Genomic DNA, 12,813 nt, shown 5'->3' on the forward strand with positions numbered 1-12,813 from the left:
AAAAACCAGAGAGAATTCCCGGATTCCCAGCCCAGCTTTTCCTGCCAAAATCCCGGAATTCCATGGGAATTTTTAATTTTAATAAATTAAAAATGATTAATGAAAATTCACCGTCTATTTAAATGAATAACTCATTATTAATTAACATAAATTATTAATTAAAGCATATGAATATATTCTAATAATTAATCAAATATTAATTGAAATAGAAATGAAAAATCACAATAAATTTAAATTAATAAATAATTACTAAGTAATGAAAAGCATTAATTAAAATTTGCTAATATATTTAAATAACTGAAAGTATTAATTAAAATTATTAATGAAAATGCACAATATATTTGAATTAATAATTAATTAAATATTAATCAATGGAAGTCATTAATTAAAATTTACTGATATATTTAAATAGCTAATAAAGTATTAATTAATAAAAAATATTAAGGGAAACGTGCAATATATTTAAATTAATAATCAAACATTAATTAGTGAAAGTTATTAATTAAAGTATGCTAATGTATTTAAATAATGAAAATTAATGAGAATTATTAATTAGAATACATTAACATATTTAAATAACTAATCAAATATTAATTAATGCAAGTTATTAATTCAAACATACATTAAATTAAAATAATTCACTAATAAAATATTAATTAATGCCAATTATTAATTTAAATATACCATATATTGAAATTAATAACTAATCAAATAGTAATTAATGAAAGTCATTAATGAAGATTTGCAATATATTTAAAGAAAAACTAATCAAATATTATATAATGAAAATTATTCATTCAAATATACAATATATTAAAATTAATGATGAATCAAATATTAATTAATGAAAACTTACAATATATTTAAATAAATAGCTAATTATATATTAATTAATGAAAATTATAAATTAAAATCCCCAATCAACTTCAAATCAAGAATAATTTCCAAATTCAATTTATTAATTAAAAACTTAGAGCTTTAAAATTAATAATTAAAACTCATTGATTCATGGAATTTCTTAATTAATTACCAAGTTATTAATTAATAAAGAAGGAAAATCAAACTTTGGTTGGGATTCATTTAAATTAATTTTAATGATTTTATTTATTTCCACATTGATTTATTTTCAATTTGTTTTGATTTGTTTTTAATTAGGGTTAATTCAATATTAAAATTCAATATTAAAATAAAATTTTAAATATTAAATAAAATATTAAAATATTTTAAATTATTTCTCCATTTATTTCATTTATTAACGTTTATTTCTCTTTATTTTTATTAATTTGATTTATTTAATTTATTAATGTTTATTTCTCGATTTATTTCATTTATTTACATTTATTTCTATTTATTTCTTGATTAATTTCATTTATTAACGATTATTTTTATTTATTTCTCGATTTATTTCATTTATGAACATTTATTTCTCTATATTTTTAATTATTTCTCAATTTATTTCACTTATTAACGATTATTTCTATTTCTATTTCTTTATTTCCCGATTTATTTCATTTATTAATTTTTAATTTCTATTTATTTTTAATTATTTCTCCACATTTTATTCCCATTTTTCCCCTTTACATGAATGTATTCCATCAATAATTAATAATTAATAAATTAATTAATATTAATACCTAATATCCAATGGCGATTCTCCTATTCGACTTTATGCAAATGAGCATCTGCATATTTAATTGCATAATCTCTATGTAAATTAATTTATTGAATTTAACATAATTTATATAGGATGGAATCTAATTAATATTTAATATTGTAGTTAATATTAATATTTTTATTTAATATTTATCTGGCATATTTCTATTTAATATTCCTAATTAATATTTTAAATTAATACACCTAATATTTCTCTTCATTATTTATATTTAATATAGATTAATATAATTAATATATTTATAAAATCAATATAATTTTTATAATTAATATTCCTAATTACACTGGTAAATTAATCTTAATATTAATATTTATATTTGATAAAATATTTATTTATATCCATGTTTAATATTAGTATTATTATTAATATTAGTTAAATTAATACTTATATGAATATTCAATATACTTAATAATTTACTAATTTATAATTAATATTTACATTAATATTTCAATTAAATAGTAATATTAATATTTATTATTTATATTAATATTAATATTTATTATTTATATTAATATTTTAATATTTCTGGGTAAATATTTATCTTTAATATTGCTAATTAATATGCAGATTTAATTATCACTATTTGAGATCAACATTGACCTGTTTTGCATCTCATTAAATTAGGTTTTAATTAATTTAGACATACTTAATAAATCAGATCTATTTAATAGATTAGAGACATTCAATTAATATCTATTATATTAATTAATTATTAATTACTGATCACATATTTTAAGTATATTCAATATCTCACATCTATTTGTAATATCCATTAATAACACTGTACTTAATAACCACAATTAATACCTAATTAATACATTTTGCATAATAATTGATCTACTAGCCCATTAACAAATAATTAATATTTGAATTATTATATTTAATATAATTAATAATTGGATTTATTATCTTTACTAATTGGATTTTTTCCTCATTTAATATCTTTTAAACACCAAGAGTTAATAGCATCATTAATAGATTGGATAATCATTAATTAATCAATTGTTTATATTCAATATCTATTAATGGCCACATTTAATAGCATATTTAATATCTATTAATTATTTAATAGTTCTATTTAATACTTAATATCTGTAAATATATATTTAATATCTATATTAATATCACATTTATTATCAATAAATTATCTCTAATTAATATATTTAATATATGTCTAATATATACTAATTAATCTGATATGTATTTAATATCTATATTTAATATTAATCTTTAATATCTAATTTAGAATTAGTATTCACATTTAATATAATAATACTGATCAATAATTAAATATTAATTTCTAATGATCAATAATTAAAACACTTATTAATACCTAATATTATTAATATTTGATATCACAATCAATCAATTCTTAATCAATTCCCAGAGGAATTTTAATTAATTAACGGAGAAATTAATTAGCTTATCAATAAATCCCGTGATTGATCAGTTATTGATTCCTAGGCCGGAATTGATCAGTTATTGATTGATTTCCACAGGAATATTCCGCTGTTCATTGATCAATCGATTCATTGATTAATTATTAATTATTGATAAACGTCAGCTCATTAATAAATTCCTCCCGGTGTTTATTGATCGATTCCCGATATTGATTCATTCCCAGGGATTATTGATCCTTGAACTGCAGGATTGATCAATTGATTGATTGATAGATTCATCGATCGATCGATCGATTGATTCATATTGCTGCCGTAGCCAATATTGATTGATTGATTAACTCCTTGAGCCAATACTGATTGATCAATCAATTGATTAACTCCCATAGCCAATATTGATTGATTGATTGATTGATTAACTCCCAGAGCCAATACTGATTGATTGATCAATTGATTGATTAACTCCCATAGCCAATATTGATTGATTGATTTTCTATAGCTCCCGTATCCAATACTGATTGATTGATAGATTATATGATTGATTGATTATTTGATTGATTATTTTATTGATTGATTGATTGATTGATTGATCGATTATTTGATTGATTGATTGATTTCTATCGCTCCCATTGCCAATTCTGATTGACTGATCATTCCCAAAGCCAGAACTGATTGATTGATTGATTGATTGATTGATTGATTTCTATCACTCCCATGGCCAATATCGATTTATAGATTGATTGATTGATTGATTTCTATCGTTCCCACAGCCAATATTGATTGATTGATTGATTGATTGATATTACTCCCATAACCAATACTGATTGATTATTTTATTGATTGATTCCTATCGCTCCCACAGCCAATATTGATTGATTGATTGATTGATTGATTTCTATCACTCCCATAGCCAATATCGATTTATAGATTGATTGATTGATTTCTATCGCTCCCACAGCCAATACTGATTGATTGATTGATTTCTTAATTGATCCCTGTCCTTCCAATATCCGACACTGATCAATGCATTGATTGATTTATTGATCGATTGCATTAATTCCAATATCCAATCCTGGTCTATTGATTGATTGATTGATTGATTCTTTAGTTCCAATACCCACTATTGATTATTTGCAATACCCACTATTGATTGATTATTTCCAATACCCACTATTGATTGATTGATTATTTCCAATAGCCACTATTGATTGATTGATTCTTTAGTTCCAATACCCCCTATTGATTATTTGCAATGCCCACTATTGATTGATTGATTATTTCCAATGTCCACTATTGATTATTTCCAATACCCCCTATTGATTGATTGCCTGATTGATTGATTGATTGGCTTCCAATAACCAAGACTGATTTCTGAATTTATTGATTTCTTTCCAATACCTAACACCAATTGATTGATTGATTGATTCCTTTCCTCATCTATTGATCGCTTCCCTTCCAATATAGATTATTTATTGATTTATTTCTCTCCAATATTGATTGATTGATTCATTTCCTTATCTATTGATCGCTTTCCTTTTAATATTGATCGATTATTTATTGATTTCTCTCTAATATTGATTGATTGATTCCTTTCCTCATTTATTGATTGCTTCCCTTCCAATATTGATTATTGATTTATTTCTAATATTGATTGATTGATTACTCCTTTCCTTCCAATATTGATCATTTATTGATTTCTCTGCAATATCGGTTGATTCCTTTCCTCCTTTATTGATCCCTTCCCTTCCAATATCGATCGATTATTTATTGATTTATCTCCAATATTAATTAGTTAATTGATTGATTGATTTATTGATCCCTCAGCCCCTGCTCTTTTCCCATCCCGATGGATTTTCCCGCTGGAATTCCGAACAATCCCAAACCCTCGGAGATTCCCGGGAATCGTCTGGAATTTCGGGATTTGGGGGGAATCCGGAGCTCGGCCCATCCCAAATTCCCTTTTTTTTGTTGTTTTTCCCAAAAAATTCTCCCTGAAAACCCCAAATTCCAGGAAAAAAACCCCCAAAATTCCCATTTCCGCTTCCCTCCCGCTCCGGGGGATTTTTAGGGAAAACCAGGAATGAATACATTAATTAAATTAATTAAATTAATTAATACTGCTAAAAAACCTCCAAATTCCCAAAGATTTTTTGGGATGAGAAGGAGGAAAAAAAAAAAACCCAGGAATAAAAATAAAGAAAATAAAATGAAGGAAATAAAAATAAAGGAAATAAAAATAAAGGAAATAAAACCCGTCAGCAAATCCCACCTGGAATTTTTTCCAGGCCTCCTTTTCCCAAATTTCCACCCTCCAGGATTTTTTTTTTGGGAATTATTTTTGTTTATTCCCAGGGAAAAAAAAAACCCAAAACATTTCTGGAGTTTGGGCAGCGAGAGGAGAAAAAGCAGGAATTGCACGAGGATTATTTGGGAATTTTTTCCCTCGGATCTTTGGGAATTCTGATTCCCTTCCCCCCCTCAAAAAAAACTCCATCCAAGGAAAAAATTCCCAAAGGAAATTCCAATTAAAATCGAATTAAAATCCTTTAAATGAAATTAAAAATAAATCCCAGGAAGTTGCTCCAAGCTCTGGGAATTCTCCAGGTGCTCTCCCGGATTTTATTCCTGGATTTTATTCCCGGATTTTATTCCCAAACTCCGCAGGAACTTTTTTATTTGGGGGGGGAAAAATGGGAATAACTCCTTGAAAAAATTCCTAAAAAAATAAATAAAAAATGAAATAAAATCTGGGATAAAATAAATAAAATAAAAGATAGAAAATAAAATGAAATAAAATAAACTAAACTAAAATAAAATAAAATGAAATAAAATAAAATAAAATGAAATAAAATAAAGTAAATAAACTAAACTAAAATAAAAGAAATAAAAGATAGAAAATAAAATAAAGTAAAATAAAATAAAATAAATAAACTAAAATGAAAGAAATAAAATAAAATAAAATAAATAAACTAAAATGAAATAAATAAATAAAATAAAATAAAATAAAATGAATAAAATGAAAGAAATAAAATAAAATAAATAAAGTGAATAAAGTGAAATAAAATAAAAAAAAAATATAAATAAAGTAAAATAAAATAAAATAAAATAAAAATAAATAAAATTAAAATAAAAGTAAATAAAATAAAATAAAAATTAAAATAAAATAAAATAAAAAAAAACAAAACAAAACAAAACAAAATAAAATAAAATAAAATAAAATAAAATAAAATAAAATAAAGTCCACCTTTGGACTGGGACGAGGCGAGCGAAGCTCCGGGGAATTTTTGGATCTCTCTTCCCAGAGTTTTTTTTCTTGGATTTTTTTTTTTTTCCCACATCCTGCCGGCGCATTCTTCCCAAAAATATCCCAAACAAAAGGCCCGGAGGGAGGAGGGGGGGCAGAGCTGTGACCAATCCCTAAAATTCCACTGGAAAAGCGGGATGGGAATAATGAATCCCAGCCCTTCCCGTTATTCCAGATGCGCTCCCAAACTGGGAACCTCTCGTTTTTCCCAACATTCCCAAATTATTTGATATCCATGGAAAACACTGACCCTTCCCTCCCCCCTCTCCTCTTTTTTCCGTTCCATCTTTTCCCAAAATCCAGCCCAAAAAAACGAAAGCAGGAAAAGCTTTCGGCGGAGTCGCTTCTCCCTAAAGTTTCGCTCGCTGGGAGTCGGGAAAGAAAACCCTTGGAAAAGCTTCGGGAAAAGCTTTGGGAAAGCTTTGGAATCGCTGCTCTTACCGCTTTTCCTCCGTGGAAATACACGAGGGAGCCTCCGGCCGCCACGGGGTACGCGCAGTACATGGTGCGCTCCGGAACCGCTCGGAACCGCTCGGGAACCCCCGGCTCCACCTCCCCCGCCCCGAGAAACCGGGAACGGGGAATGGGAACCGGGAATAGGGAATGGGAACCGGCAATGGGAGCGACCCGCCCCTTCCTGCGCCAGCCCGGAGCGTCCTTGTGTCCTCCTCCTCCTCCTCCTCCTCCTCCTCCTCTCCGCCTTGCGCTTCTCTCTCCCGCCCGGCCGCGCGCCCGCCCGCCGCCTCTTCCGCTGCTTCCTCCCTTTCCTTTCCCTCAGAGCCTGCTCCGCTTTGCTCCTCTCCTCTTTTCTTTTCCCTTTTCCCTCTTTTCCTCCTCTTTTCCCTCTTTTTCTCCTCTTTTCCCTCTTTTCCTCCTCTTTTTCTCCTCTTTTCCCTCTTTTTCTCCCCTTTTTTCCTCTTTTCTTCTCTTTTCTCCTCTTCCGCTGCTTCCTCCTCTTTCCCTGAGCTTGCTCCGCTTTTCTCCTCTCCTCTTTTCCCTCTTTTCTTTTCCCTTTTCCCTCTTTTCCCTGTTTTCCTCCTCTTTTCCTCCTCTTTTTCTCTTTTTTTCCTCTTCTCTCCTCTTCCGCTGCTTCCTCCTCTTTCCCTCAGAGCCTGCTCCGCTTTGCTCCTCTCTTCCCTCTTTTCTTTTCCCTTTTCCTTCTTTTCCTCCTCTTTTCTTCCTCTTTTTCTCCTTTTCCTCCCCTTTTTTCCTCTTTTCTCCTCTTCCGCTGCTTCCTCCCTTTCCCTCAGAGCCTGCTCTGCTTTGCTCCTCTCCTCTTTTCCCTCTTTTCTTTTCCCTTTTCCCTCTTTTCCTCCTCTTTTCCCTCTTTTCCTCCTCTTTTCCCTTTTTTTCTCCTCTTTTCCCTCTTTTCTCCTCTTCCGCTGCTTCCTCCCCTTTCCCTCAGAGCCTGCTCCGCTCCTCTCCCGCTTTTCTTTTCCCTCTTTTTCCCTCTTTTTCCCCTTTTCCTCCTCTTTTCCCTTTTCCCTCTTTTTCTCCTCTTCGCCTCCTCTTTTCTCCTCTCCTCTTTTCCCTTTTTCTTCTTTTTTTCCTCTTCTCTCCTCTTCTGCTGCTTCCTCCCCTTTCCCTCAGAGCCTGCTCTGCTTTGCTCCTCTCCTCTTTTCCCTCTTTTCTTTTCCCTTTTCCCTCTTTTCCTCCTCTTTTCCTCCTCTTTTTCTCTTTTCCCTCTTTTTCTCCCCTTTTTTCCTCTTCTCTCCTCTTCTGCTGCTTCCTCCTCTTTCCCTCAGAGCCTGCTCCGCTTTGCTCCTCTCCTCTTTTCCCTCTTTTCCCTTTTCCCTGTTTTTCTCCTCTTTTCCGTTTTCTCCTCTTTTCCCTCTTTTTATCCTCTTTTCTTTTCCCTTTTCCCTCTTTTCCTCCTCTTTTCTCCCCCTTTTCTCCTCTTTTCTCCTCTTCCGCTGCTTCCTCCCCTTTCCCCAGCGCCTGCTCCGCTTTTCCTCCCTCTTTTCTCTTCTTTCCCTCCTCTTTTCCCCTTTTCCTCCCGTTTCTCCTCTTTTCTCCTCTTCCACTCCTTCCTCCCCTTTCCCCAAGCGTCTGCTCCTCTTTCCTCCTCCTTTCTCCCTCTTCTCCTCTTCTCTTTTCCCCTTTTCTCCTTTTTCCCCCTTGTCTGCTCCTCTTTTCCCTTTCCCCCCTTTTTCTCCTTTCTCCTCTTTTTTCCTCTTCTGCTGCTTCCTTCCCTTTCCCCAGCGCCTGCTCCGCTTTTCCTCCCTCTTTTCTCCTCTTTCCCCCCCTTTCCCCAAGTGCCTGTTCCTCTTTTCTCCTCTTTCCTCCCTTTTCCTCTTTCTTCCTCTTCTGCTGCTTCCTCCCCTTTCCCCGAGTGCCTGCTCCCCTTTGCTCTCCTTTTTTCTCTTTTCCCCCCTTTCCTCCTCTTTTCTCCTCTTTCCCCGAGCGCCTGCTCCTCTTTTCCCTTTTTCTCCTCTTTCCTCCCCTTTTCTCCTCTTTTCCCTTTTTCTCTTCTTTTCTCCTCTTTTCCCTTTTTCTCCTCTTTTTCTTCTCTTTTCTCCTCTTCCTCTGCTTCCTCCCCTTTCTCCCAGCACCTGCTTTGCTTTTCTCCTCTCCTCTTCTCCCTTTTCCCTCTTTTCCCCCTTTTCTCCTCTTTTCTCCCCTTTCCCCCAGCTCCTGCTCCTCTTTTCTCCCCTTTTTTCTCCTCTTTTCTCCCCTTTTCTCCTCTTTCCTCCCTTTCCCCTCTCGTCTGCTCCTCTTTTCCCCCTTTTCTCCTCTTTCCCCCATTTCCCCTCTCCTCTTTTCCTCTTTTCCCTTTTTTTCTCCTCTTTTTCTCCTCTTCCGCTCCTTCCTCCCCTTCCCCTCTCATCTGCTCCTCTTTTCCCTTTTTCTCCACTTTTCCCCTTTTTCTCCCCTTTTCCCCTCTTTTTTCTTTCCTCTTTTCCCTTCCCCCTCTTCTTTCATTTTCTTTTCCCTTTTCCTCCTCTCGTTCCTTTTTCTTCTCCTCCCTCTTTTCCCTTCCCCCTTTTTCTTCCTCCTCTTTCCCCCCCCTTTTTTTTCTGTTCTCTTTTCCTCCTCCTGGTTTTTCCCTCTTTTTTCTCCCTTTTCCTTTCTTTTTTTCCTTTCTCCTCTTTTCCCTTTCCCTCCTCTTCTTTCTTTTCCTCCTCTTTTTGCTTCTTCTCCTCTTTTCTCCCTCTTTTTCCTCTTCTTTTTACACTTTTCCCATTTCCCCTCATTCCCTCTTTTTCCTCTTCCCCATTTTCTTCACTTTCTCCTTTTCCTCCTTCACTTTTTCCCTCCTTTCCCAAATTTCTCCCTCTTTTTTCATTCTTTCCATTTTTATTCCCTCAGATTTCTCCTTCCCTGCTTTTCCCTTCCTCCTCCTCTTCCCTTTCCCTTCCTTTTCCTTTTCCATCTTCCCCTTCTAAAATATTTTCCTTTTCCTCCTCTTTTTCCCCTTTTTTCTTCCTCTTTTCCTTTATTTTCCTTCTCTTTTTATATTTCCTCTTCTTTTTTCCCTTTTCCACCTCTCTTTCCTTCCTTTTTCCGTCTTTCCCTTCTTTGCTTTTTCATCTTTTCCCTCTCCTTCCTTTTTTTTTTTTTGGTTTCAATTTCCCCTTTTTTCCTTCTTTTCTTTGTTTCTTTCCTTTCTTTTTCCTTCTTTTCTTTCTTTTCCCCTTTCTTCTTTTCTCTCTCCTTCCTTTTTTTTTTGGTTTCAATTTCCCTTTTTTTCCTTCTTTTCCTTCTTTTCCTTTCCCGCCCCAGCTCTGTTTCCGTGTCCCCATCCTGAGTTTCTGGGCTGGGAAAAGGGAAAAGGGGAAAAAAAGGAAAAGAGGAAATGGAGAGAAGGGAAATGGGAGGAGGAGAGAAGGGAGGAGAAGGAAAAGGGAGGAAGGAAAGGGAAGAAGGAGAAGGGAAAAAAGGAGAGAGAAGGGAAAAGGGAGGAGGGAAAAGGAAAAGGAAAAGGGAGGAGGGAAAAGGAAAAGGAAAAATGGGAGAAGAGAAAATGGAGAAAAGAGAGAAAAAGGGAAAAGGCAAAGGGAGAAGGGAGGAAGATGAAGGGAGCAGGAAAAAAGGGAGAAGAAAAGAAGGGAAGAAGGGAAAGGGAGAAGAAAAGGAAAGAAGGGAGAAGGGACGAGGGAGAGGGAGGAAAAGAAAAAAGAAAAGAAAAGAAAAAAAAAGAAAAGAAAAGAAAAGAAAAGAAAAGAAAAGAAAAGAAAAGAAAAGAAAAGAAAAGAAAAGAAAAGAAAAGAAAAGAAAAGAAAAGAAAAGAAAAGAAAAGAAAAGAAAAGAAAAGAAAAGAAAAGAAAGGAAAAGAGAAAAGAGAAAGTGAGGAGGGAGAAGAAAAGAAGGGAAAGGGAGGAGGAAAGAAGGGTGAAGAAAAGAAGGGAAAAGGCAAAGAAAGGAGGGAGGAATGGAAAAGAAAAGAAGGGAGGAAGAAAAGAAGGGAAAGGAAAAAGGAAGGGAGGAAGGGAGAAGAAAAGAAGGAAAGAAGGGAGAAGAAAAGAAAGAAAGAAAGAAAGAAAGAAAGAAAGAAAGAAAGAAAGAAAGAAAGAAAGAAAGAAAGAAAGAAAGAAAGAAAGAAAGAAAGAAAGAAAGAAAGAAAGAAAGAAAGAAAGAAAGAAAGAAAGAAAGAAAGAAAGAAAGAAAGAAAGAAAGAAAGAAAGAAAGAAAGAAAGAAAGAAAGAAAGAAGGGAAAAGGCCAAGGGAGATGGGAGGAAGGAAAAGGGAGGAGGGAGAAGGAAGGAAAAAATGGGAAAGGGAGAAGGGAGGAGAAGGGAAAATAAAAGAAGGGAAAAGGGAAAGAAAGGAGGGAGGAAGGGAGGAAGAAGAAAACAAGGGAAAATAAAAGAAGGAAAGAAGGGAAAAGGCCAAGAGAGAAGGGAGGAAGGAAAAGAAAAGAAGGAAAGAAGGAAAGGAGGGAAAGGGAGAAGGGAGAAGAGAGGAAGGGCAAAGAAGGGAAAAGGGAAAGAAAGGAGGGAGGAAGGGAGGAAGAAAAGAAGAAGGGAAAATGAAAGAAGAAGGGAAAAGGCCAAGGGAGAAGAAAAGAAGGAAAGAAGGCAAAGGGAGAAGGGAGGAAGGGAAATGGCAAAGGGAGGAGAAGGGAAAAGAAAATAAAAAAATAAGGGAAAAGAAAAGGAGGAAAGAAGGGAAAAGGCAAAGGGAGAAGGGAGGAAGGTGAAGGGAGGAGGGAGAAAAAAAGAAGGGAAAGGAAAGACGGGAAAGGGAGGAGGGAGGAAGGGAGGAAGTGAAAATAAAAGAAGGGAAAAGGCCAAGGGAGAAGGGAGAAGGAAAGAAGGGAAAGGGAGAAGGGAGGAAGGGAAAATAAAAGAAGGGAAAAGGCCAAGGGAGGAGAAGGGAGGAAGGGAGAAGAAAAGAAGAAGGGAAAATAAAAGAAGGGAAAAGGCCAAGGGAGATGGGAGGAAGGCGAAGGGAGGAGGGAGAAGGAAGGAAAAAAAGGGAAAGGGAGAAGGGAGGAAGGGAAACTAAAAGAAGAAGGGAAAATAAAAGAAGGGCAAATAAAAGAAGGGAGGAAGGGAAAAGAAAAGAAGGAAAGAAGGGCAAATAAAGGAAAGGAAAAGGCCAAGGGAGGCGGGAGGAAGGCGAAGGGAGGAGGGGAAGGAGCAGGAGCAGGAGCGGGGCCGTGCCCATCCCCATCCCCGCCGCCATCTGGCCCCGCTCCTGGCTCGCTCCCAGCTTTGTGCGCAGCTGCTGCCCCCCCGCATTCCCAAAAAAACTGCCGGGAGCGGCCCTGGAAGAGGGAAAACGGGCCCAGAAAGCGAGATTGGAACGCGGGGATTGAAAGGAAACTGCACCAGAAATAGAGGTTTTTAATTGCCCCAAAACTGCCCTAAAACAGCCCCAAAACAGCCCCAAAAATCGAGATTTTTTTAAGCTTTTAACTGCCCTAAAACAGCCCCAAAACTGCCCTAAAACAGCCCCAAAAATCGAGATTGTAACCCCTGGGAATTGCAATAAAACAGCCCAAAAACAGCCCTAAAATCGAGATTTTTAACCTTTTAACTGCCCCAAAACTGCCCTAAAACAGCCCCAAAAATAGAGATTTTAACCATGGGAATTGCAATAAAACAGCCCCAAAGCAGCCAAAAAACAGCCCCAAAAATCGAGATTTTTAACCCTTTAACTGCCCTAAAACAGCCCCAAAAGTCGAGATTTTTAACCCTTTAACTGCCCTAAAACAGCCCCAAAAGTCGAGATTTTTTAACCTTTTAACTGACCCCAAAACTGCCCTAAAACAGCCCCAAAAATCGAGATTTTAACACCTGGGAATTGCAATAAAACAGCCCCAAAACTGCCCTAAAACAGCCCCAAAAATCGAGATTTTAACACCTGGGAATTGCAATAAAACAGCCCCAAAACTGCCCTAAAACAGCCCCAAAAATCGAGATTTTTTTAACCTTTTAACTGCCCTAAAACTGCCCCAAAACAGCCCCCAAAACCGAGATTTTTAACCCTGGGGA

General features: G+C 34.7%; 1 protein-coding gene across 12 annotated transcripts in view; it reads right to left on the reverse strand.

The window, feature by feature from the left end:
* The window catches only part of LOC131592856 (transcription factor 4), a 156,927-nt gene that overhangs the window by 22,736 nt on the left and 121,378 nt on the right, over window positions 1-12,813 (reverse strand). The window contains exon 1 of one of the 12 annotated variants that reach the window (XM_058864691.1): window positions 6,815-7,050. The exons of 10 other annotated variants lie outside the window; for them this stretch is intronic. In XM_058864691.1, the coding sequence (XP_058720674.1) occupies window positions 6,815-6,877 (63 nt within the window). In that variant the 5' untranslated portion in view covers window positions 6,878-7,050. Of the gene's footprint in view, window positions 1-6,814; window positions 7,051-12,813 lie in introns of those variants that run through there. One more of the 12 variants, XM_058864689.1, reaches the window with a different exon arrangement.

The sequence above is a fragment of the Poecile atricapillus genome, chromosome Z, assembly GCF_030490865.1.
Source record: "Poecile atricapillus isolate bPoeAtr1 chromosome Z, bPoeAtr1.hap1, whole genome shotgun sequence".
NCBI lineage: Eukaryota > Metazoa > Chordata > Aves > Passeriformes > Paridae > Poecile > Poecile atricapillus.